This window comes from Megalops cyprinoides, chromosome 7, assembly GCF_013368585.1.
Source record: "Megalops cyprinoides isolate fMegCyp1 chromosome 7, fMegCyp1.pri, whole genome shotgun sequence".
Classification (NCBI taxonomy): domain Eukaryota; kingdom Metazoa; phylum Chordata; class Actinopteri; order Elopiformes; family Megalopidae; genus Megalops; species Megalops cyprinoides.
The window spans coordinates 19636791-19664455 of NC_050589.1; the positions used below are offsets into that span (position 1 = coordinate 19636791).

The 27665-nt window shown below is 41.5% G+C and overlaps 2 protein-coding genes across 4 annotated transcripts in view; one reads left to right on the forward strand and one right to left on the reverse strand.

Annotated features, from left to right (window-relative positions):
• The window catches only part of soga1 (suppressor of glucose, autophagy associated 1), a 41581-nt gene extending 38858 nt beyond the window's left edge, over window positions 1–2723 (reverse strand). For all 3 annotated transcript variants that reach the window (XM_036533088.1, XM_036533089.1, XM_036533087.1), the window contains exon 1: window positions 1461–2723. In XM_036533088.1, coding sequence (XP_036388981.1) covers window positions 1461–2372 — 912 coding nt within the window. In that variant the 5' untranslated portion in view covers window positions 2373–2723. The remainder of the gene's footprint in view (window positions 1–1460) is intronic.
• Window positions 2724–7928: 5205 nt separating this feature from the next.
• On the forward strand, window positions 7929–25687 carry osbpl2b (oxysterol binding protein-like 2b). Its single transcript, XM_036534221.1, has 14 exons — window positions 7929–8005; window positions 15505–15667; window positions 16881–17004; window positions 17322–17397; window positions 17517–17651; window positions 18106–18203; window positions 18614–18796; window positions 19036–19143; window positions 19824–19913; window positions 20981–21110; window positions 21869–21994; window positions 22355–22478; window positions 23366–23456; window positions 23928–25687. The coding sequence occupies exons 2-14, from the start codon at window positions 15631–15633 to the stop codon at window positions 24028–24030; spliced, it is 1425 nt and encodes a 474-aa protein (XP_036390114.1). The 5' UTR covers window positions 7929–8005; window positions 15505–15630; the 3' UTR covers window positions 24031–25687.
• Window positions 25688–27665: the final 1978 nt, after the last annotated feature.

The following is a 27665-nucleotide window of genomic DNA, read 5'->3' on the forward strand; positions in this document are numbered from 1 at the left end:
GCCGCAAAATAGCTCTATCCGTGTTCTCTACACTTACATAATAACACTGGGGTTTGAAAGGCATTAGTACAAATCCCGACAAAACCCTGCTACAGAGCTGTAGTAATAAGCCAGATAAAGTATTTATAAGGACGGGAGAATGCGTGGAGTAAATATAACCCTTTTATCGCAGACTAATATTCAGAAAGCTGCCTCGCGCTGTCACACAAGGCTAGGGAATATAGGTCACCCACTGCAGAGCGGATCACGTGATCCGCCTGGTATAAACAATGGTGTGTAGAGTATAGTGGGCGCGTTCGACTGCAGCATCTGGACGCGGCTGGATGCCACGATGCACAATTCAGCCATATACATCGACAGGATGAATGAAATAAAAATGAAGACTGATGACTCTGTCGCAAATCATGACCTGATTTTCTCTTTATTGAATGGGGAAAAAAACAAGATACCCTGGGGGTAAGGCTACATCTTGGAAAGCTGGCTATATTGGTGTGGTGAAGGTCACAAAATTGCTGAACGACCAAAATGTTATGATCAATATAAACATTCATAAAACTGGAATTATACACTGTGATATGGTGAACCGATTCGGGGGTAACGGGTATATTAATCTATTTCCTGACTTGCTTGCAACCCTGCCAAAATGGCAGTATTTTAGCTGACAAAATAACTTAAATCTCCGGATAGATGTATGTATAATACTACATATAACTACTGTGCTCAAGGACCTGCATGATAGTGGCATTAATTTGAAGTGATGTATATGTAATACTCTGAAACACGTTATCCTTCCGTCGCATTTAACTGATAATATTGGGTGTCACAATGCAATTACAATGGAGTTGTCTTGTAGCCCACCATAAGTTAATAATCGAGCAGTTGAAGAGGGTCATGGTCCACAACTTTAGGAACATAGATGAAGCTCTCCACATTCACGAGCCCATACAATATCACCATGACAAACATTTCTACTGAAAATGTCCTTCTGGTTTATTTAGGCTATTCGGAAGCAACGCTATCGAGTCTCCAATTGCTGCGTCTAGGCAATCTCAAGGTGAAACAAATTAGAGACAGCGTAATCAATCATACGGGTGTATGACCAAAAGATAAGTCAAAAATGCAAGAAGCTCTTTTCAAAACATGACATGCCAGTCATTCAAGCAAATTCCACCACATGGATGCTACATAGCAGTATAAATGTGTATTTTGCTTTAAATAACTATAATTTTGCATTGTAAAACTAAGTAAACAAAAATTCAAACCGCCAACAGGAGGCCACCGTTGGCAATAAGCATCACGAGAAGACTGCCATTTGTAAAAGGGCGATTCTTGCAGAGCGGCGGTTTTCGCCACTGATTTACTTTATGTATCTGATGAGGTGAAACGGTAAGGGTTTTCATGACAACGTGTTCAGGTCAATGCAACAATAGCTGGTGCGAACGTAACCAATCAGCTCTTACTTTTAAGTAGTCATTTTCTGATCTCAGTTCTTCTATTTCCCTGACAAATTCTTCATGCATCCCGTCCATGAACTCCTCCGTCAGGTCAGAAAACGCCAGGGATGTGCTGACAGGCATCCGGCTGTCAAAAGAGGCGAGGGACCGCTCATCCCCGGGTGAAATGCTCCCCTCGCCGGTATCCACTCCGAGGGAGAGCCTGTCCTTATCCACGGGGTTCTTTGCATGCTGGTCACCTCGACCACCCCTATCCGATTGCCCGTTTCCGTGATCCCTGCTTGTTCTCTCTCCATCTGCTCCCCCTCCTCGGCTGCTGGATTCAGTGTCACTACTTAGGGCGTCCGTGGAAAGTTTATTTTCTTCCGATGCACAATCGGAGAGCTCTGAGCTACTGTCTGTGGGCGACAGCTTGCCTGGGGCGCAACCTGAGTCTTTGCTCAGATCGTCTGAAGCGTTACTGGCATCGGATACCTTCCTCCGAGTAGATTTTGCCGACTTGCCGCTCCCCTTTTGAGAACCGGCGACGGACAGCAAGGACTTCCCGGACAGTTTTGTTTTTTCGGATTTAGTATCTTTCCCACTGCCTGGACTGCGCCTAGACAGCCGGCTCCCCAAGTGTATCGCTCCAGGTTTAACACTCAAAGTGGGCGCGCCAATGCCCCCTCTAATCTTCGTGAGAGACCATCCAGGGACATCTTTGGGTCTTGCAGGCGACGGTGCCCGATTTATTTTCTTCTTCTCGTTTACTTGGTGCGGCTGGACAATCGGCTGTTGCTGGAACTGGTGCTGTTCTTGGGGCTGCGCCTGCCCTGCGTCGCTGATCCCATTCTCGCTTTCCATTTTGTGCCGGTGTCTCCTTTCCTTGGGCGAGACAAAATGAGTTGGCGAATTCACATCAACCTTTGTCTTTGTCATTCATTCCGATTTTACACCAACAGCTAAACAGAAAAAAAAAACGCAAGAAGCAGAAGTTAAGCTAAATCCTCAAGTCCCAACGAATACGGTTTTATCGCCGGGGTGTGTTAAATCCCTCACGCGACAATGAAAAAATGTGTAAATAACGGAGAAACATTAGCTTGTTTATCTTTCCTTTGTTGTTGGTCAATATCTTTTAAAACTTTTTCTCATCTCCCGTTCTCCTCCTTTGAATTCGCCTTCTACTCCCCTGTCGACTCGTCGCACAGTATCTGTGGAAAGAGCTTAGCAGTGCGCCAGGAGGATTTTTCTCCGCCCAGCTATAGCGGGTCTGTATGTGACGAATCGGTGTCTGAAAACCGTGGGCTGAGCATCACTCACAGAACTCTCTACTGCCACCGCGGCTCTAGACGGCTGGTGTAATAACGCATTACACGAGCGGTCTGCCTAGCAATGTAGCAGAATAACCACGAGGTTTTCCGCTAGGCTACGATTGTTTCTCTTCAGTGTTACGACTTGGTCTGTTTCAATGACTTAGCCGCGCCTAGTTTACGGAATTTCATGCACATCTACAAATAATCTGTAGTTGCACAATTTAAAAAATTATAAACAGTAGAAGCATAACACTAAAATGAACTGAAGTCTTTGGTTGATATTTTCTCTTCGCATATACTGTAATCGATGGATCTCACTGTTGATCCCTGTTGACTGTACTGTCGTGCAGTTCAAATTGTCTGTTCTATTTATTTTACATTTTCACATTTAAATTTACTATTTTGGTAGACGCTCTTAATCAGAGGGATTTAGTATAGGGTATTGGCCATATAGATACGAAATCATTAATGCCATACTTATAATACAGAGCGCTATCGTGAGAAACACTGCCACAATAAGTTCTATCAAGGCGCAAAAACATGTACTGCTATTGAAGTTCTCATTCACCAAGCTTGTGCCACTACACACTTCGCCACAAAGGTTTAACGAGCCAACTTTTGTGCTGCCTTAAGATGTACCTGGGGTAACTCGGTATGTGCTTGTTTGCTTTGATGTCTTCTCCTCAGTTCTGCCATCCAGGTCTCCCCTTTCCAAAATACTGTACTTTGAGAGTTCCTACCTTTCTCCCTCTCTTATATATTCATTTTCTTCTTTCACGCCTACATCTCAACAATTTTTGTATGCAATTTCCCCATTTGCACTGTGGTAGTTATAATCACCGAATCTTTCCTTTACCCCCCACCCCCACCCCCGGAATACGCTATTTCAACAAATGATGGTCTTTTTTTGTTCACTGAATACTGACAGCTTTTAGTATTAAACTCAGTAGGCGGTTATTACTCTGTGAATAAAACCATGCATTATCTCCTAGATTGTCTTTTCACTGCAAGCTCATTTTGGTTTAAATATACCAGTGTATATCATGCTTATATAAAGCATGCATTTGTGTTTTTGTGTCATCTTTAATTAGTGTGAATTGGCATTGCTCAGAAATATTGGTACATTAAATTAATGGATCAACAAAATGTGTAGTTATGGTGGAATGGAGGCCTTAAATAATTGAATAGGAATCCATGTGTCACACAGTAACCTATAGAACATGCCCCATAATTACCCTATAACGATGTGTTAATATTAATGTGTACACAATAGAGTTTAGTTAACCTCTTTAAGCTTTATTGTTTAACTGTCAAAGGTTATACAGCTGTAACTCCAAGAGTCCCTCTTGACCAATGATCAGCTCATAAATTGTAGTAGAGAGGTCCAAAGAACAATTTTGTAGAAGTTCCTGATTAATTTTGAGCATCCCCCAGGGTTCCTATAACTAGTTACATAAAACCCATCCAAGGGAATTGGCACACACCACTTCAATACTTTCCGCTTAACAGAACTGTTCAGGGAGAGGAGTTCTTTTTCATGTCAATGTTATTTAAGATCTAAGGTGTGTTATGCAACCACCCACTGCGCTTTTACACCCCTTGAAGACTCTATGGAATTGCATTGCAAAATGGAACACATACATACATGACTCCAATTTAAATTTATCCTTGGTGTTTTGATCACTCCTTTAAGGTGAGAAACTATACAAGTCTACTGTAAAACTGACAGTTCAGTAAGTGAATAACAATAGTGATTTCACTGAAGCTCAGTTTTCACTGAAGGTCATTCCATTGCCCAAGCGTCTGCTAGGAATAAGACTCTGTGTCACAGGGACTCTGCTTCAGCAGCAACATATTCAAGTTTAAAGTGAATTGTAATTCAAGAATTATAATTCTTAAATCATTTGGACATGGCTCTTTAGCGTGTAGTGATTTCTTATAGATGAACAATTTCTCTTACAAGAATGAAAGATAAGATGAAGCAATTTAGAAAATGGAAGGGTACATTTATGGCGCATTGATTACCGTTGCATATCTAGAGAAAAAGCACTGTCACCATTGCTGTGTACGGGTCTAGATAAATTGCAGGCTACAAAAATCTGTCAGATGATACAAAATGATCTTACAATGGAAATGAGAGATACTGTTTAGCTATAAATGTCACTGGTGGCAGTACCTTCCAATACTTGATTTTATTAAAGAGATTATTAAAGATTATGATTTTCAGGAATTGTGTTCAGTGTACATCCTACCTACAACAACTTAAGTTGATAAAATGCCACTGTTGTCATATGTTTTCAGAAATGTTCCGCACATTCGACACAGTGGAGTCGGTGTGCCTTAGACTTTGGAGCAGCTTAGAGTGGTGAGTGGCAGTTATACCCTGCTGATAATGATGTACTGTATAATTTTATGTAGTCATCATTTCACTGCTTGCAATTATCAAGTTGTAATAATTTCTCTTTTGGCATAATTTGTACGGTTAATCTTGCTTCAGCTTTCATTGACTTCCTTTGTAGCCTAGATAGTATGATAGCACAGCAATCAAACTCCCTGTAGCTGTACTTGTACATCTCAGGGGTAAATGGGAAGCGTTATGTTTCCGGGCCAGTTGCGGAGTTATTGTGCTCCCAGGTGACAGTGATAATTACAGGCTTGTCTTTCATCTCTCCCCCGTGGTGGTGTGGATCCTCTGGGAGTGGCATGTTTATGCTGGGTGCATGTTTGCTACTGCCGAAACGTGTGCGATAACAAGCCTCCTCCAGAGCGCACATGTGAGCAGGGACACTTGCAGAAAGGAAGGAACAACAATGTCACAGAGTTGATGAGGATAACAGACATTATTTGAAATTGACCAAACCACATTTATAGCATGTTGTCAGTTTTTTCAATCTATTGAATATTTGAACACACATGGTACACTTGTGAAATGATCAGTAACAGTTCAAGTCAGACACAAAAAAGTAAGTATTGGAATCCCTTGCCAAACATAATGTGAGAAAATCTGCTGACAAGTCAGCAAAAAAAAAAAAAGTAAATTGTTTTCTTCTTCAGTTTCTAATCATTAACTTGTTTCCCCCCATGGTTTACTCATCTGGCACAAACAGCAGCGCCAACCATATAGCCAAGGATCCTAAAGATCTTTTCTCAAGTCAACAATGTTAAATGGCTCGTCAACTACTCAATGTCATAATCTTCTAGCCCCATCTAGTGGTTATACTTGGAAGCTTTACCTCTTACGCAAACTCAGAACCACTAAGGATCGTAATGTTTAATGAATTGAAAGGTAAATAGTTATTTACCTAATATTTATTGGTATCTAAATCATCATCTGGAGCAAATAGACTGCATGATTGGATGAGTATGTGATGTTTTTACGGTTTCATTAATTAATCAAATAAGAAGATATAACTGAACAGAATTTATTTCTTTTAATTAAACCTTTTACAGTATAAAAAGGATTAGCGGATGCTAATATAAGTGGATTTTTTATCATTATTTGTGACGTACAGCTTCAAACTGTCAAGATAGAACCAGAGATTTACTCTGAAAATCTTTGACAAAGCAATCCTGTAGTATTCACCAGCAATGGAACCCTGTGTAATTACCGTGCATAATGCTCAATGAAAGACTTGCTTCTCTGAGGCGAGTTCACTGCTTTTGCTCTTGGTTGCCATGAACTGCTGAAGCGATGCTGCAATAACAATGGCTATAATTATGTATACTTTCACTGCGCAGAATGGCTAATTGTTTTCAGTGGCACGGCTATTAATAAACCCCCTTTGCTTGAAGGGTGTGGGTAGACAGGCACGTTTGTGTTCTCTCAGAGATTCCAAAACTGGGCCGAACTGGAGACTGGAGAAATAGAGACGAACACTGAAAACTGTGGAGAAACTTGTCTTTACAAATCAATGTTCTACAGCTGGACCAAGAAACCACCCGACTAATGATGCAATGCAGAACAGACAAACAAATAAATGCACAATATTTTCTCTTTCATAAGGAACAGCAACCAACAATTAATTGTTGTTAAAATTCCTCTGAATGTTAGTGTGCATATTTGTGACCGCGTTTGCTCCGTCATGCTATTCTGCAGACAAGGACTGAATAGGGATATCAGTGACAGAATGCTTCCATTATTGATGGCCAGGATAATACAGGCTAGCTGAACTTATCTGTCATAAATAATTCAGAAAATGTTGATTTATCTCTCCAACAGTACCTTATGTGCATGCACTAGAATTCTTCTCCACCTAATCTTGGGAACATCGAGTTCTGACTGAACATGGTCTGCTTGTCAACTACTGTGAAATGTTCTTTCATTTTCTTCCTTGGATATTACACATTGTTATTAGTTGTGCTAAATTAATAATAGTTGTAATATATTTGGAATTAATAGTAATTTGTTCTGCGCTAACAATGTGCTAATTATTTCCTAACAGTAGGAAGCTAGCTAATGTATCCTAACTTGCTTTTTTCCCCTCAGGATTTTTTTCGTAAAGAATGAACGAAACTTGAACTGAAAGTGATTTAGGTAGTTAACAGCTGGGTTATTAAAAAAACGACATGATGCCAGTTTATTATTATTCTTATTATTATTATCATCATCATCAGAAACACTCAGTTGAAGTCACTGAAAGCTGCAAGTTTCCTAAGTAGTTACCGAAAGATATCCGAAAAATGTATCACGCTAACTAGCAAGCAGGCTAACCAGCTAACTATGATTGTGGGGACTATCAAAACTGCAGGCAGTAACTTTCATAAAAGTATACACATTCGCCCGGTAGCTATTTCACAAATGGATTCCGTCACCAGATTAACATCGCACAAACCCTGTAACTCCAAGGTTAAGTTAGCTACTTAGCTACCCCACTTGCTGTAGGTACACGAAGGCCAATTTCATAAATGGCCACACTTAAAATAACACCCCGACCGTTGCCTTATCCTATCACTTATCCCCAAAACCGTGACACTGCCCGCCTCAATGTAAGGCACAGGCGATTTGTACATGGCCTGGGACCATTCCTCTCGATAATTTGTCCGAATCGTTGCCCATCACTTAGCAGCCTGCCCTTCCACACCTGTAGGCGTGTGTGCAGGAATCAGGCGGTGCCTTCCCTACGACGCGATAGGCCGCTTAACATGTCAGTGAGGCCGTCCTTGTTGCTCACTTCCGCCTCTGTGTCAGTTCACGGGTGTCCAGTTTTGGTGTTGTTCTGTTGGATAAATAAAAACGCCGTCGGGCTTCGGAACTCACAGGTAATAAAGTACAGTTATTTTACTTTTTTTACTGTTTCCCGCTCGTGGAGAATGTTCTGCAGGCGCAGTCATTACTTAGATTTACCTTGCTCTGGTGCTAGCTGCTAGCTGGCGCTAATGTTACCTGAATATGAAATCTCCATTAGCTAGCTAGCTAGCTAACTAGCTGGCCAGCTAACTAACTAGCCATACTGTCTTATTAAAATCTTAGTTTTGTGTGCGTTCTTTATTAGCTTACAATCGTGAGGAGGCTAAATGGTACTAGATGGTCTGCTGTCGTGTTAATAGTGGCAGGCTAGTCAAGCATTCTAGCAGGCTAGCTTGCTAGGTAGCACTTACAAATGAGATAGGATGGCGCTTGCAAGCTAGCCAGTTTGCTAAGTGAGACGCGGTGACCCAGGGGTATCTACACGTCAAAGAAGACGAAAAGACCCTGGTTGCAAACTAGCTGGCTGACCAGATATCATCCACGAACGTAACTATAATGTTAGCCGCATACTATGCACGTTACTTGGCTTGCTAAACTTGGTGGAGCTGCATTTCAGTTGCGGATAGGCAGTAAAAAATACATATATCTGAAATGTATGTGAAATGTAACGAGCTAAGGCAGTTGCAACGCGTGTGTTACCTAGCTAATATAGCGCAAAAAACTGAAAAACACAAACATCTCTGTGACCTTACCTAACAAGCTAATTCAACAGTAATTTGTGACATTTACATCAAACCTTAACTAGCTATCATAGTACAGCTAGCTAGTGCAATCAATTGGTGTAGTAACGTTAGACCTTCGACCAGACACGACTACAGTTTCGTGGTTCAGACGAGCTGTGATGAATTTGTTCTTGGTACATGTAGATATATCTAGTCTTGCTGACGTTTATTATCTGCACCCTTTTGACCAACGTTACCCAACCCTATTAGCGTTAGATTTACAAGGGTGCAACAAAATGTTCCTTGTAGTTACATAGCCAGTTATTTCCATTTACATGCTTGATACAGCTTCACTGACAAGTAGGCTGATAACAATGCTGCATTATCAGGTGCTGTATTCCCAGCGGAAAAAAACATACACACTTTGTCTAACGTTACCTTTAGGACTTGCATTTAGAACTAGCTTAGTTGTTTACATTTCAGTACATCATTTCACAAGTTATTACGGGGCTATACATGTTAACCTTTTGCGCAAGTTTGTTGTAGACAGTAACCGAGTCTATTGTGTAATATGTCGCACGAAATGGGTCGGTTTAGAACGTTTGTGTAGAACATTTAAAAGGGTTTTTACTTCTGCCACATCTTCCTTTGACTTTTGACAACTTGGCATTTGACAGTGAGTTTACCTTCCTTTTGAGAAAAAAACACACAAATATCCTTAAATGTGTGCATGTATACCATGAATATCTTTAAGGGGCGCGTTCAGTCACACATCAGTGTTTAACCAATGCATTGATAAACTGCATTGAGATGCGTCAAAATGAATCAACTTTGAATTAAACTGATCATGAATTATAATCATGCAGTCCATGCATTTATCCCTTTGTACAAGTGTTTTTGTGTTACTCAACAAGGTTTAAAATCATCGTCTTCAGTCATTCACTTAGTACTGCGTGTTCAGTTTTTGTCGTGCCTCCAGACCATAGGGCAATATTGATGTGAAGCTGCACTGTGTGGACATTGCTCTAAAAGCCTTTTTGAGTTTTTTATGTACAGTGTTAGTGCTCTACTTTGGTTAGTTTAAAAGTTGTTTGCAGAAATAATAGTCATGAAACTTTGAACAGATTGTGTGGTAAAGGTGATTTGAGCAATTATAAATGTAATAGGTAATTGAAAATTAAATGTCAATAAATCCACCATTACACAATTAAAATTTATTTAACCTCCACCGAGTGCCAAAGCACCCTTTTGGATTTGAACCAAAAGCCTGTAATACCTCGGTTCATGCAAAGTATTGGCTTGCTTCTTTACCTTTCATGAATGTGATTTAACAAATACACAGATTGGTCTTTGTCAGAGTAAATGGTTTAATTTTGATTAGAATTATTTTTTTAGGAAGGTGGTCAAGTGTTGGTTTTATGAAAATTCCAACTAGCTTTTAGATCAGATGAAAAAGGATATGCCTCTAAACCTCTATACCTTTAAAGGAAAAAGTCACTGCATCAAATTGCTGATTGTTCCAGACGTGTGTGAAAAAAAAAAAAAATCATGTAGATATGGAATTCTGTTCGGCAGCTGTGTTCATTGAGTTTGGACAGTACAGCATAACCAGAGACACTTTGTCACTTGGGAGAGTGCTTACAGTGCAGTCCTGCCTCGCTGCGCTGAGTCTCTGTTGAAACTGTTGAACTTCAGCAGTTCCGGTAATGGAATGTTGGGTTCAATAATGCAGGGACTCACCTTTCAAAGTGCGTTATGGATTCTGACATCATGGATAATACTGGTACATTATCTTTGGTGTAATGCACAACTGATTGAATGTTGCAAACAACCCTAGTAATTCTGTGTAGACATTGCAAATATGTTTCTCATGTACAGCTTGTGTAATTTGTTGAGCTATGAAGTGGTGTTCTTTGACTTTCTTTTTTTATCTTGCTGTTAAAATACAAGCCTTTGAGATATATTGAACAAGGTGTTCTCCTGTATGACGTCACAGACTCTGCAGGGGGTTGCTATTGGGGAGTGTATTTGCAAGATCAATAGTCTTTCCTAAGGTGGCCAGGCATGCAGCCAGGTATAGGTATCGCAGAAACTTGCTGACTCATACAAAAATCAATACAGTGTGTGCATTTTGTACCCACCTGAGACTTTTCATGTTCTGCTGCTTCAGTCTTGTCTGTCAACCAAAACCAAGGTGACATTCCTGATGGGTTGCGCATGCGCGTGTGTATGTGTGTGTGCAAGCACTGTGTTTATTGAGCCATGAGCTAAATGCAACTCCCTTGATAAGTTAAGGCTGTGGATTTCAGCAGCATACAGCTTGCCTTTAAATTGTCTCAGCATTTGACAACAAGTGCAGCTAACTGCTGTTGTGTTTCTGCCTGTAGTGTTTTTTCCTGATGCTTCGAAACAAATCTTAGAAGTCTTACAGTGTCAGCACTGGAAGTATGAGATGTTCTTCCTTTCTCATGAAACAATGTGCAGCTCTGCGTACCTATCAGAAATGGCTGATGCCATTGGGAGCACGATCGAAAGAGGCAAGGTCGGTTCCAGATTCACTGAGAGCGACGCAAGAACTGAGCAAACAGTTTCAGTTCTCCACTCTGACGTCCAGTCCCTCAAAGCCCAGCGCTCTGACGGCTACAGCGCTTGTGGTTTTTGTAAAATCAGAGTTGCTGACTTGCTTTACAACTGTGGAAATTGTGCTGGCAGACACTGTGTTTCTGAGCTCAATTAAATTAATCAAAACTAGTTCTTCAGCCCCTTTGTGGCAGCATCTCACTGACCTGGCCTACTTTCGTGACACTGCAAACTTTGATGACACACAAACCGTATGAATGTTGGCCTCCTCGTTTCATTCGTATATTTAATATGCATTTCTCCTTATATGATGTCCATTTATGATGCAGGCGATGCGTGTGTTTACGTTAAGGTCCACTAGTTGTTAAGAGCGGAAGTCTTTGTAAGGTTGTCATTTAGTTTGATGGATAGCTTAGAGACCGTAAAGGTTAGGATGCCCCCTGTGTTATGGTGTGCGAAATAAATGCTAAGCATGTACCCACATACACATACAGACAATGCCATTTAGAGTATTTGTGTACACACATACTGGGCTTGGCAGTATCTCTTAATGGACCGCCTGGGTGTGTTGGTACTCCTCCTATTGTCATTCTTTATATGTGACTCAGCTTGCGAAACAAGATTCTATTCAAATGAGCCGGCCGTGTGCCGAGCGCTGTGCCTATGAAGCTGTGGCCAAACTGGGTTTTTGTGCTCCTGGTGAAGCTTGCGTGTTTCACATGGTCACCACTCTCTTGTCCTCTTTGTGTCCTTTTTTTCCCTCCCCCCATTGGCAGTGGATGTTGTTTACCAATCAACAAGGACTAAACTGGCTCAAAGCTTTTGACATGGCTCAATGGGTAATATGCTCTGGTTGTAATTATCGTAGTGGTAGAAAGTAGCCTTTGCATTTTGAGTCTCTTTGCAAGTTGTGAAAATGGGTAGTTCTGTTATCTGTTTGAGGTTTGCTTCACAGGTGATGAGCTGCAGTCTGACGTGTTTGGTACGTACTGACCCATCCACCAAGGCTGTCTCATGTCTGCTGCTCATGCAGTCTTTGGAATTGCTTTGGCAAAACTCAATCAGATCAAATTGAATCAGAATCATTTATCAAGCTTGTTTTTCTCTGCTAGGGAGGTCATGCGTGACACTTCTCACAAAAGCTACATTTAAGAACGGTTCAGGGCAATTGTGGCGTACGTTCAAGAATAGGTTCGGGCCACCGTTTCCGAAAGCAAGGCAACAATACAGTCCATCAGACCTTGAGAAAGCCATTGTCTCTCGATATTGTCTTTCCCAGACTAAGTAGCATTGTTGTCTCTGTGTTCCAGCAGCTGCTGTTACTGCACTGCGTCACTGGATCCATGTATCGTTTCCAAACGTGCAAGGTAACTCGGTGTGCTGCACTGTCCCGTAGCTTTGTAGCCTTCACACACAAGTGTCAGTGATCATTTAACAGACAATAGCGCTGTGTGTGCACAGAATGCGGCAACCATTCAGAATGAAGTCCTCCATAACCAGAGCACTTGTCGACAGGATGGATGCTAGGATTTCACCTGAAAGGCCCCATCCATTGACCTAACCCCAACCTTAATTCAAACCAGAACTATGCACCACTGTAATAATTTGAATAATTTGAAAGACCTGGACATCTGCATAGATATGTTGGTGCTATACATTCTTTTAACACTTTGGTTTTTTTTTTTGCAGGTTTATCATTTATGTTTGTCAGTGTCCTGCTTTTGAAACGCCTAATAAATTGACCATTGTGGGTGGAGGAAGATGCTTTTGGCAAATTATGGGTGCAGTGCCTCACCTGCATCATTTGGAATGATGGAATTCTTGCACACAATGACTTTGAGAATTGTAGGAAGGGGAAATATTTCAGTTATGTAAGGTGCTCAGGGTTTGCTCCCGACATCATGCAGTTGATTTAATTGTTCTATGCTGACACCTTCAGATGGAATGTCCTGCAGGTTTGGTGGTATCGAAAGTGACACGCTTCAGCAACGTTTTGTTGTCATTGGATACAGCCTTGTTTTAGCTGCAGAGCCTGTTCTTTAAACTTGGTAATGAAGAGATTCCTAGTCTAGGCGATAGTGAATGTGACAGACTGCATGGCCTGTAACAGTTCACTGTAGTCAATAGTGATCAATGCATGGAATCATTTCCCAGCATTTGGGACCCTGAGATCCCTCAAAACCCAACTCGACACAGTAGTACATTCACTATAGATTACAGGCAAGGGACGGGCCCTGATGGGCTGTTCTCATCGTTATACTGACGGAGGTTCGTCGTTCTCTGTGGAGGTGAGCACCATGGCGACAGCGCACGGCACACAGAGAGCGGCTGAATGAGGTGTTGTTTTTCCTGTGGAGCAGAGCTGGGTCCAAAGTGCATATGTGTGAGGAGCTGCCTGTACTCAGAGGGGGAAACGCCTGTGTGCACTGGAGCCCAGTCATCTTACCCACCCACACCTGGCTGGGTGAGTCCCGTGGCAAACCCCTGCTCCCCAGAGTATCTTTTGGGTCTTTTCCGGGTATTGTAGGTAAACTGATGTTTATAAAAAAAAAAAAAAAAAAAACTTGGAAGGACGTGGAAAAATTTTTAAAAAGTCAATTTTTTTTTATCCACTAACTTCTTGTCATCAAGACCATAAACCTTTGTTTCACACTGCGCTCCTGTGAGACTTAAACCCCCTTTTTCTGGTGTAGTGTTGGAAGGCTGACTCACTGTGTTAAAGCTCAGGGTGGCTTTCCATTATGCTTTTTGTTGAGTTTAACAAGACCTAATTGCATTTACAGCTGGTCTGGTGCTGGCATAAGTTACATGAGGCCAGAGGCAGGGTTAGCCCCAAAGCCGCCAGGAGAACAGGAATAGCCTATCAGTTTTTTGTAGATATCAATTTAAACGTCGCTATGTATTCAGCTATTGAAAGATTCCTCCTTCCAGATCATTCTGTAACAACACGTTTGTCGAACCTTATGTCCAGTCATCTGGCAATAAAAGTTAGTTTTATTAACATGTATCATAGAAAACAAGACATACGATCAACTGCACTACTCTAACAAGGGTTAGTACAAAATGTAGCAAACAATAACATTTTTTCATGTACTTTAGCAAAATGAAGGCTGGAGAAATCTATTTTTTTATCCTGTTCATGAGTATATGGTAGTGTACATGTTTTATTTTGTGCATGTGATGTATTGCAGTCTGAACAAACTCATCCTTGTCCTGCTAGGTTTCGGCATGGCTTGGCTCCATATGTTCCTGTTAGAGGAAAAGAAATATAGCTTATGTAGTCAAGTGGCCTTGCTAACAAATAGTTCTGGCTTTTTTATCCTGAGCTTGGCCGTGGACACTGTGAAACCTTAGATTCTTACAAAGTAGCATTATAGGCAAAAAAACGGTCACTCGCACTGTTTCATACATCATGTCACTGGATGCTTTGACTGTGGGACAGATGAGTAAAGTGCAGTAGAGTGTGTCTGGAGTCGGCAGATGTTCCCGATCTGTTGAATGCGCATTCCGAACACGAAACGGCGGCGTGCCATCTATTTGCTCACGCAGTGGGACAGTAACGATAAAAATGATACAGAGCTTTGTGGCTTTGGCTGCTACTTTCTTGCCCCTGGCAAGCATGCCATCAGATAATGGTGTTCGCACCACAGCAGCAGAGGGACACTGACTCCACCTGCTGTCGTGCTCAGTGGGCTTTGCTGCTTTGGAATGGGACGTGGCATCCCCCTTGGTTTGTCAGCTGTATTACTTTTTCTGTTTGCTTAAAAAGCTGGAATGAGCGGCCCAAGGTTGTACCGTTTGCGTGGTCGGGCTTACACGATTACAACCTGTAGTGCTGGATTTTACAGGAGCCATTGAGGTAAACAACAAATGCTCAGTGTAGCAGTTGAAATTCACGCCTTTAACCCTCCGATCCTGTGCTCTGACCCTTACTCCACCCCCATTTTGCACTTACGTACACCAATGCTCATTGACTTTAGAATCAGCATTAGTGCTGATATCAGCCAATTCAATGCCAGTGTCATGCTCAAGAGCTGATCTTATTCTACTGAATATACATGCGCAGTGCCGGAGAACAGGTATCCATTGAATGTCACGTTGCATTGCAATGGTGTAGTTTGGTGGCTCTTGCAAATGTGTCAACCCCGAGTTGTAGTTCTGCTCACGCATGTCTTTGGAGAAGGGATTCCAATTGTGCAACGGCCTGTGGCTACGTTTACTCACCTCTTTGTCAGTGGGTCTAATGTGTTGATATGTTTTGTCTCCAGGTCTCCTTGGTTTCTTGATTGGTTTAGCAGCTGGGGAGCCCAAAGCGTAAGTGACACCCCTCAACAAGAACGACAATGTACTAGAGGAGTCACAAGCAGGAAGAGGGCCCGGCTTTGGTTTGTAAAATGAACAATGAAGACGAGTTCTACGACGCCGTCACAGGTAGGCTGTGGAGACAGTAGGTTTAGAATGTCTCAACTAGTTACACTGTTTGTCCAGTAGTTTTTTATAGTATAGTAGTGGATGAGCAGAAGAAGGATATTCTGCATGTTTCATTGGAAACACTACATACTAACTCTAGAATGCCAGCCAGTCTCTATAGTATGATTTTGTTCAATTCCGGCTCTAGGCAGAAGTTTCCTGTACGTGTGGACGTAGGACCCATTTTCCCATTTTGCTCATAATGGTTAAGGTTAAAATTGTGGTTGGGGAATCTGGTCTAAGATCAGCACTTATGAGCAACTTCTGCCTTGAGCTACATCCTAGCTTCTGTGGCTGCCAGGTTTTCAACAACTGAACCACTGCTATGCATAAACAGTACTAGTCTATGAAGTTTCTGTTTTTGGGACTACTGTTCCCAGATTACTGTCTGTTGAGCATCAATTCCATTTCCCCTTCTGAAATGCCATTAAGCAGTGTGCCAAAGGGCAGTCACAGGGCAGAGGCATCTGATAATGCCCTCTCAAGGTCTTTGTTATATAAGAGTGTTATGGTGCAGTGTCACCTTACTCCATCCTTTTGACTGCTTCAATAATGCAGCAGGCTATTCATGTGCTGCAATAGATTTTGTTATCGTTGTCATGGTTTGCGTCAACATAAAAAGCACCAAACTTGGAATGAGCTGGGGGGATATCATGTGTTATTAAGGTTATCCTGCCTTTCATGGAAGCCCAGCGCCAAAAGTCTCAAAATGTGAATTATTTATTTATTGATTTTGAAATGAATCCCCTCACCTTCAGCCACCATTGAGGACCTCCAAAACCTCTTCACCTGAATCTGTATTATTTTATTTAGGGTATGCTTGTGTTACAGTTTTTAACAAAGTACATATCTGCTGTTGTGCCATTTATTCAGTAACGTATGTTAAGATTTTGTATATGGCAAACAAAAGGCAATGATCCTACATCTGTCTGATTTACTGTGATCTAACTTCCTGTTCATATGCTTTGCATTACACCAGATATCTTGCAGAAATTCTTAAGGCGGCTATAATATAGAGAGAAAGATTGTTTACTGTAGAAATACTGGTGTGAAGTTTGTTAGTAACGTGAGTAAATATTTTTCACTTGCGTCTTCGTAAACGGCCGTTTACACTCGTCTGTCTCTCTGTGCCTCTTCTGGTGTCCTGTCTCTGTGTACGTCTGCCTGTCTCCAGGCTTGGATTCGGATGAGTCCTGTGAGGGCACGTCAGAGGCCAGCTTTAAAGATGCGATCGTGTTCGACAGTATGCAGAAAAACAATGGCACGGCGGCACAGGAGAATGGAATCAAGAAGCGCAGGTAGGATGAGATTCCAGGCGCGGCCATCGTACGCCTAGTCTCCCCCAGAGACTCAGGGCATTGTGTTCTGTCTGCAACAAGACTAGCCAGCTTCCACGTGCAAGTCGTGTTTCACTGGTTCTCACTGGGCATGACATAACAAACACAAGAGAGCATCCTGTTTCCTACTCCCGCAGGAGTTATTAGCATTTTAACTGGATTTAAAAAATGATTTAAAATCATTGTAAATGATTACGCTTTTAATGATGCTCACAGAAATAGTGCATTTTTTTCTACTGATAATATTAACATATATGTGTGTGTGGGAATCGTTACAGGACAACCTTACCTGCACCAATGTTCTCCAGGAACAACTTCAGTGTGTGGGGAATACTGAAGAAATGCATTGGACTGGTAAGATAGACAGTCACAAGCACAGATTATGGCGGTTCGTTGTAGTTTGTATGTGAGTAATCCAATAATAGACTCTCGCTCTCTTTTTGATGGTTGTTGCCATTACCTCCCTGTTACAGGAGCTGTCCAAGATCACGATGCCCATCGTGTTCAATGAGCCGCTGAGCTTCCTACAGCGCATCACGGAGTACATGGAACACACTTACCTCATCCAGAAGGCCTGCGCTCTGCCTGACTCGGTGGAGCGGATGCAGGTGAGGCAGCATCTCTTACTCTTCCTTTGTCTGCTTACGACGTGTCATTAAGGTTTGGAGCAGAACAGTGGTCTGATTTTTACCCAGAAACCCTTTGAGTGTGCCCTCAGGAGACTGTCCTTTTGGATGTGCTCAACTGGAAGATTTATGCAACTGTTTCCCTTGTAGTGGTAATGGGAAAAGTTTAAGCTTTCCACTGTGATATTGAACATTGAATATTGAATTGACTGTTGGAGACATATGTTATTAAAATGGAGGACCTGTATTGGGTACCGAGAGAGGGAAAGTAGAGCCATTGCAGCAATAGTTCGTATGCTGTTGAGATACCACTGTTGTTTGGCTTTGTGTGTGTATGTGTGTATGTGTGTGTGTGTGTGCGCCTCTGTGTGGCACTGAGCGAGTTTGTGGCTGTCCTGTCATGCCTGTGAGTTGACCCTGCTTTGCTCTCTTCCAGGCTGTAGCTGCTTTCGCTGTCTCTGCTGTGGCGTCTCAATGGGACAGAACTGGAAAGCCTTTCAATCCTCTGCTGGGGGAAACCTACGAGCTCATACGGTGAGAGGCGCTCGGCACCAGACAGCCTTCCCTGGCCGTCCTCTATATTCATTCTGATTCCATTAGCATGTTGGGAAGGTCTGATGAAATGAACAGAACTTTATATCTATTTACTTAGTGTCTGTGTCACTGCCTGTTTTTGATCTTTAACACTGAAAACACTGTTGGCAGTCTTTCTGAAATCTTTGCCCTTCACTTGTAAAGTTAATGGCTTTGCCTGCACATGTGCCTGACGTCATGGTGTACACAGTACAGCATACATGCTTTGACCTTTTATCAGGCAGGGCATCTTCCAGCACGTCCAGTTTGCTTCACTTAAAACTGCATTTTCATCCCATCTTTTTCCTTTCTTCCCCTGCTCTCTCTCCTCCCTTTCTTCTCCTCTGCTGTTTGTCTCTGATTCTCACCAGGGAGGATCAAGGCTACAGGCTCATCTCGGAGCAGGTCAGCCACCACCCCCCCATCAGCGCCTTCCATGCCGAGAGCCTTTCCGGGGACTTCGTGTTCCACGGCTCCATCTACCCCAAACTCAAATTCTGGGGCAAGAGCGTGGAGGCCGAACCCCGTGGAACCATCACTCTAGAACTACTTAAGTAAGTGCGCAGGTGTAGCTGTGGGCAGGTGTGTGTACTCTGGGGCAAATGTACACTCCAATAAGCAAAGAACTATCACATCCACCTCAGGTCCTGACTCAAAAATGATTGCTTTCAAAACTAAATTGAATTTATTCCCAGGTGGTTTTCTTCATCTTAGATGTTAGAGAACTGAAGGGTGTAATATTATGATTCAGTGTGTCTTGATTGTTCAGCTTTTTTTTCATTATTTCCCGCAGGCACAAAGAAGCCTATACTTGGACAAATCCTTACTGCTGTGTACACAATGTCATATTAGGCAAACTGTGGATAGAACAGTATGGAACAGTGGAGATAGTCAATCACAGGTAAGAGAATGAACAGTCACTTTGTCACATGACATGCACCAGCAAACAATTTCCCGGGAGCTAATTCCGCTCCTGACTGTATCAGTTACGGCTGTCTCTCACTGGCTCCAGCTCCAGCTGTGTCACAGCGATTCACTCTGTCTGATTGTTGCCGGGGGTTGTGTGCTGAACCAGGATCAGCATATGGAGACTGTCACTGATGCAGACATCCCAGAGTTCTCTATATTCATGCTCCCAAATTCTGTAAATAAATCCAGAAACGTGGTAGTTGACAAAGTGTGCGTCAGATTTTGGTTTTATATGGGAACATTTTTTATGCTTTAGCAAATGGCTTTAATGAATGCTGAATTATGTGCCTGCAGTAACCCAGTTTTACTGCTGGGTAATTTGCTGGACTGATTGAGGTCCATTGCCCTAACCTGTAGTCCATGTTGCTTGACAGCTGCACAGGGTAGTAGACTATGTAATGGCACTATAGAACTGACTATATAATGACAGAAAAGCTGATTCAATTGCAAGAATTGGTACTTATTTCTGAAAAAATCTTTTTGACTTTTAAGATTGATGTCAAGCTCTAGGCAGGTGTGTAAAGTACTAAGTGGTAATCATAAGAGATCAGAGAACATCCCTGGGTACAAGTCGTATAATGATTTGTCCTTCCTCCCTCCGCAATTGGCCAGTACCGGAGATAAGTGCGTGTTGAACTTCAAGCCCTGTGGCATGTTTGGCAAGGAGCTGCATAGAGTGGAGGGATACATCCAGGACAAGAGGTGAGAGAGCGCTCAGCGTCGAATGCCCCTCGCCCCCGCACCCACCACTTCGCTCCCTGGTCCCAAAACTGTCACCCGCTCGCTAAGCTCGTCCTCACAGCTGCTTTTCCTGTCTGTTAAGAAATGCTTGGTTTTGTGCCAGCAGGGTCCCCTTCTAGGAAAAACGAGACACAGACAGACATAGTTTATTTTATTGCAGGCTGTATTGCTACAGTGACAGCATTGCTACATCGTTGTTGCACAGATAACTCCAAATCCCATCTGCTGTATCTGGAGACCACGCACTTTGATGTGCAGGGGCGCATATGTAATGTTTCCAATCTAACATTACAGATTGGACTGATGTTCTTTAACCCTGTGGGGTTAGGAGCCCTGAAGCTCTCACTACTGACTCTGAAGAGACAGGATAGGGTTTTGATATATGAAGCTCTCACTGCTGACTCTTAAGATACAGAATAGGGTTTTGATATCTCAAATTGTAGAAAGCATCAAATGATATTCAGTCACGTCCTGTAAACTCGACCATCCCGAAGTGTGAATGTTTCCTGCTGTGTGACTCCACGACACTCGGTGTGTTCTAGATAACACACTGTAATGTTGTGACCTGGAGTGGGTTTTGGTGTGCTTGGATATGAAATGTTTCAGGGTTTCAAATAACGCTTCTGGTAGCAACAAAGAAGCAAACCCATGTATCGCTGGAAACTTGATAGCAAGGTTATGTAAAGGACACCACCGGAAAATGCATTTCAGAAGAGCCTGCATTTGCAGATTGATTGATTTATGTTGTTTTTTTATATTTTTATTTTATATTTTCTCAACTTGAGTTTGAAAAGAATGACAAGCTGGGAGTTGATATATACATTCAAATAAGATTATATGGGCTGAGTGGGTCGTAAAAGTTTTATAAAGCGTATTTCAGGATATATATCTCCTCTATTCATAAGCTTGTATTAAATGTGTAGTCTCAATTCAGATAAGAATCACTCCAAGTAAAAAGAGGCTCTTTCACGTGCGGGATGAATGCTGGTTACAGTGTGTTCATTTCTTCTTCTGTCGTGATCAACCAGTAAAAAGAAGCTGTGTGTGATCTACGGGAAGTGGACAGAGTGCATGTGGAGCGTGGACCCCCAGGTGTACGAGGCCCACAAGAGGGCCGACAAAAAGGGGGGCACCAGTGACACCAAGAAACACAAACAGGTGAGGATGGTTCTCCCTCCATCGAACCTCTACTTCAGAGACCCCCAAAGCTGTTGCTGGAGGGCTGACAAAATGTTACAGAATGTTACAGTTGGAATTTAAGAAGACTTTCCTTACAAAAATGTTTGCTTATGAATCTATTGTACTGCTTGAATGGTGTGTTATTAAGGATTCAGCCATCAGAGTAGATGATTCACTGGCAGGTGTCAAAAGCAGCTCCACAAAAGACAGTGAATTGTAATGGAAATAACAAATGAGACTTTATCACAGCATTCTGTGACTGAGAATGGAGAAAACAAGCTTTGCTGTAATTATAGTGCAATCACTGTTACAAAATGGAAAACGTTTGTTTGCCCCTTTAATGCAGAGTGTCTTTTATTTTTGGTTGATGCAGCTAACATGCTGTGAGGTTATGTGAAGGTAAAATTATGTGATTTCCTGTAGGTAGCTATTGTAGACTTCATGTATTATAGTAAGGCAGTAAGCAGCTATAGTATGTATAGAGTAGATGCAGTATGTTATCGTATAGAAAAAAATTGGTCCATACCCCTGTAGCTGGTATCTCACTTTTGCCCTTTAATATTACGTTGTGTAATTTCATGTTTATTCCTTATGTATTCATATGAAATTACTTCCACATATATTGAGGGTTCTTTGTTTTGTAGATTTGTATGCATAGCAGTGGAGACTGTAATGTAGTTGAGTGCATTTGAAAGAGAAAAGGTGCTGAAGTGTGACAGGTCCTGCTGTACCTCCAGGAGGAAGCCAGCCGGCCGGAGAATGACGAGGCGGACGACATGCCCGAGGTACAGGAGACGGTGGCAGTGATCCCTGGCAGCACGCTGCTCTGGAGGATAGCATCACGCCCTCCACACTCTGCACAGGTAGGAGCACACGTGTCCATGCACACACACACTGAACACACTACACACATACATACACACACAAACAGTAAAAAAAAAAAAAGCATGTACACATAAATACATATACAGTCAAACTCCACACGGTTGAAAACATTCTTGAACTCACGTCTTATTGATAAAACACATGTACAGGCATGTGCGTACACACACACACACACACACACACACACATACACACACACACACAAAGAAAATCCCCTTAGTTTAGGAACCATTTTCAATGTTTTCATTGACTGGAGCTTGAACATTAATAGGACGAGTCAATGCTTGGTAGGCACACATTTTGTATTGATAGTTTTCTTTTGTCTTTCCGATTTTCAGATGTACAATTTCACCAGCTTTGCCATGACCCTGAATGAATTGGAGCCCGGGATGGAGGGCGTCTTGGCTCCCACGGACTGCCGTCTGCGTCCAGACATCAGGGCCATGGAGAATGGAGACATGGGTACAGTCATTATCGCCTTTCCGTACTGTCACACTGCATTAGGCAGAGAAGCAAGAGAACACTGCCACCTGCTGTTCCTTATGCTCCCTATCCAGCATGTACTGCTGTATTATTGGGAGCATACACAGCATACACTCTTTGGAGAGCTACATATGAGCTACATATGTTTGGGTGTCTGTTAAAATAGTACTTCAAAATAGTACTTCTAATAAGCATTACCTGGCTTTCACAAAACAACGTGACTGACAGACATATTTTTATCTGTACTACTACAAAAGAACGATTTCGTACTGATACCCATTTCAGGGCCCATCTAAAGAGTGGGCATTTATAAGCATTTATTTTTCTTGTAGCTATCGCTGTCATGGTCTTCAGATATTGGCTGCTGAAACATTGAGTTGCACATTCTATTTATGTGTTCATATCATATATAACCTGTGGTCTTTCATATCACCATTACAATCTTTGCCTGTAGCAGTTGTGTCAGTGTACAGATGTTAACAGTTTACAGAATAAACTGTTAAAATGCCCTCTGACTCACATACTCTATGTCGCAGAGTATAAACCTGCCATTTCTGACAAAATACTCTCAGTATTATAAATTGGAACTGGAATTGTTGGAATCACATGTGTGTGAGATGTACAATTCATTTGACATCTTTTTGACATGCTGTAGCATGTGTTTCCACAGTGGCTAAACATATGAAAATGCATGCGTTTTAGCCGGTTGCCATCTCCTTCGGCAATTCTGTAAAAGTGCGCTGTTGTACAAGTTATGACTCATCTGTGCGGCAGGCACCCCAGGCTATTTAAAGTAATGAGTCAAGGGAAATCCCGTAGAAGTGCAGTTCATCTTAACTTAAGCTGAGAAATCCTTGCTCCTTCAGATATGGCCAGCAGGGAGAAAGAGAGGTTGGAAGAGAAACAGAGGGCGGCACGCAAAGAGCGCGCCAAGGACGAGGAGGAGTGGTCAACCAGGTGAGTCTTTACCACGCCTGGCTGTGGCACTAGCACCTCAACATGGGTGCTGTAGCGTTACTACACATTGCTGTTATGCACATTAATAGTCTGCATTGTGGAACAGTAGTAAGGAGCAGCTCTCGTAACTGAAAGTTTGCTGACTTGATTCCCTGCTGGGGCACTGCTGCTATTTCTTGGGCAAGATACTTAACCCACAGTTGCCTCTGTAAATATCCAACTGTATAAATGGACAAAAGTTTCTCTGGATAAGAGCGTCTGGCTAAATGACTGTAATGTAATGTGATAGCTCCCTGTTGCGGTTCATCTGGTTGACAGTGCTAAGATTATACTTATCTACTGTACAGTATTTGCATGACATTGCAACCAGGTGAAGAGCAGTACTGTTACACACTTCTAAGAGCTATAGATAGTAGTAGCATAGTAATGAATGACGTGTAATGTTTTATGAAATGTCCCATTGTCTTCTAGGTGGTTCCAGTTTGGCACAAACCCTCACACAGGATCCCAGGACTGGATGTACACGGGGGGGTACTTTGATAGGAAATACACTGACTGTCCTGATATCTACTGATGAGGGAGCGGGGGGCAGCTGTCCTTTCCCCAATCCATAGCACCATATCATCTCCAGTCGGAACTCTGAAGTGGTAGTTTTTTTCCCTCTTGTGTTCGGCACAATTAACGGTTTGTACACAAACTCCCCACGTGGAATGGTCATCACGAGCCATTTCTGAAACAGCCAACCAACCAACCAACCAACAACAGAAAAAAAACTGAAATCAGGGATTTAAATGATTTTTTTTTGTGGAGGTCGGGAGCAGGGGAGGGGCGTTAAACAGGAGTAATAATGTTTGCACTCTGTACTGTCTGAGCAGAACCTGGTCTCTGCATTTGATGCACTTCCGTTGTCAAATGTCAAAGTGTTGCTTTGTGCTGAATGTGTTTTCCCACCTTCGCTGCCGCAATGGAGAAGATTCGTGAACGCAGGCATTATGGATCATATGGAGGATATAATGTAGATCCGATCTCAAAACAGGATTTCGCACTCCTTACACTTTTCTCCTAAGCAACAACATAGCGATAACACATGACAGAAATTCAGAATCCATCCTTATTTCATACTTGCATTTTCTATACAGCTGCAGTTTAAAGTGAGTATCATGTTGTCCACTATCTCAGATCCCTTTAAAGTGATGGACTGGTGGGTTTCTTTCAGAGGTGAGTCTTGCTGTAGGGTAGTCTGGGCTGTGCTGCTTGCACCTCAGGCGCACTGTCTATCACACTAAATACACTAGTCCCATGTGAGATCGCGCACCTCGTATTTTGCTCGGTTTTTACAATCTGAGTTCGTTAGTTACATTGTGAGATATACCAGGAGCAATATCGTAGGGTAAAACCAACTTGTAAGGGTTAATCTTAAAATTCATGCTTTTGAGTCTAAGACACTTTTTAAGGTTGGTTAATGCAGGTGATATTTTAGAAAAACCCAGCACACTGAGCAATCATCTCTTATCTGCTGTTAGCCATGGCCTGGAGTTGTTACTGACCAGGAGGCATACTGCTATAGTGACTCTAGAAGCCATAGATATGGATATTAGCTTTGAATTTCTATGTACGGTTTTAAATGTGGATCAAGGCTAGGATATTCCCCTCTAAAAATGGCAGTCTATTTCAGTCTAACCACAGGCCGCTTAAACTTTTTTTTTTTCAAACTAATTAATATCCTCTTCACATTCACCCTCCCTTTATATCAGTTTTTAAACCACTTGGCATAAGTCTCAATGTCAAATGAAACCAGTCAACACTTCAACTCATTTATTAACCATGAGTTTATCTACAGATTAATGGAGTTGTTAAGTGGGGCTCATTTGTATGGTGAATTCATTAGACAGATATATGAACTTTGAAATGATGCTAGACACTCTATCTTGAAATAAGCTCTTGTTTGGTGTGGAGGAAAGAGCATGACCTGTAATCTCTTGGATGGCAGTCCCAGCTCAGCGCACTCTCAAAGTTCACTATGAAGCGCTTTCAGCTCCCAACCCACCCTGCACACAAACTGATACACTAATCTGCATTGTTGGACCTTATTAGCTCTGTACTTGTAATGTAATATGTACATCCCAGTATCACATCCCAGTTTCCAGTTTCATACTTTTAAACCACCAGACAGAGTGCATGCTGTGAATGACTTTTTTTTTCTTGGCACTAAATATTTATATACATTATTCTCATGCATGCTTAATAATAATACTGATACAACATTTTGTTTTTTTTTTCTTGACAAACAATGAAAGCTGCTTAAGACTGTGTGTGTGTGTGTGTCTGTGTTTGTGTGTGTCCACACACACGTGATTAAGGTGATTTACGTAAAAACTCTAAAGCCATATGATCTGTTGCAACTACAGGTATGTTCGTCAAAGGTGGTTTACAGTTCATTGTACTGACATTATTTAACAAAGTTGCAGGGGACTCATCTTTAGGACATGAACATAATTGTTTCACTGATGCAGCAGAAAAACATTTTCCAAGTAAAATAGTTGCTTACTCAATTGTTATGTAGAAATTCACAAAAACATGTAACTTCTTAATATTGAAGCTCTGTGAGCCCAAATAAAATAAATCATAGATACGTACAATAATCAAATAGATTGAATATTGTTTTAATTGATTGTAGTGTGAGCTTCCATGGCTTCAGGGACAAATTGACCTGCAGTATCAAGAGAAAACTATTTATTTTAACATTTAGACAGTCACCGATTTTTTTTTAACGTTTTCATTGTTAAATTGTTCACTCATCTTTTAACATTCAGTTTGATCAGTATGCGGTTAACCATACACAGAATCCTTGCGTTTTGCGTTTACCCACTTATAAGCATGCATGTATCAAATGATACAAATGACAGTAGACTATAAAAATAAGAGAAGTCTGCTGGTCCTCTGCAGTCTATCATTGTAGTTATTTCTTCATTGAATGTTCATTATCACAGAAAGTCAAAATGGCTCTTTGCATGATATATGCAACATGACCTTTTAGCTACCATACTGCAAGCTTTGTAAGAAACATACTGCGCTTATAAACTATTGCCAAAATCTATGCAACCAACCATCACCATGTGTCTGTACATTAAGATGTATACAGTATAAATACTTTGGTTTAATCGTTTTTGGTTCAGCAAGTAGATTGTGAAAATATTGTATGGCTGCATTGGCAGCCTCTTTGACTGTAAAATACAACACTCCATCCTCTGTGTGTTCGTGTGAATGTGTGAGTGAGTGAGTGAAGAAGAGAGTGAAATTTGTGTGTGGATTATGACTGTGCATTACTAAATTTAAACCAAATCGGCAGATTAGTCTGGGGGACATTTCTCACTCTTACTGTAGAGTTAGGAAAGCATTTTCTTAAGGAGGTGTTATCCTCATCATATATAGTGCCTGAATTCCCTGAAATGAATAAGTAAAGTGGCATTTGACCGAAAGCATTGAGCTATTTCCCCTCCTGCTTACATCTGATATTTAACTTTTTTTTCCGGTTTTATTGGAAGATTTTGATTGACAAAGCTTTGCTAACCCATTGCTCCTTAATTGTGCCTCGTCTTTGTCTCTTATTGTTAATTGTTAATTACAATTTAAAAGAATAAATTTCACCTAACTACACAGGTATCCAACATATTTTCATCATGTCTGTAGAAGTACCAGAAATGTTAAATACACTACTGCTGGTTGTATTCATCCATACACTTCATTGTTGTGTCTTGAAATGTAAATTTGGTTATTTGTAAACCAGCAATATAAAAACCCCTAATGTACCACCATTAAAGGATAGATTTTATTTTGCTTTGTGTGTTTTTTGTGCGTTAAAAAGGTTTAGGATTAGTTTGATTCTATTTTCAATCTATTTTGTACCTGTCAATATATTTTGCCTTGTAAGTTCTCCCTTCTACACATAGATTTGTAGTAATTATGCATACTTAGAACAATATTTTTTGCATTCTGTTTATTTTTATAGTATTTAAATATATTATTTTGGGAATAAATGCTAATACATTTTTGAAGTGGAGAGTTCAAGGAGCTATGGGGTTGGTCATTTGATGATCTTTTTTTCTCTGAAGTTAAAAATATTTATCGAAGTTTACAGATTGTTTGCTAGGTGTAAATCAACAAAATTTTATAAAGAAATAAAAATAATGGTGAAACTGGATTCCTGTG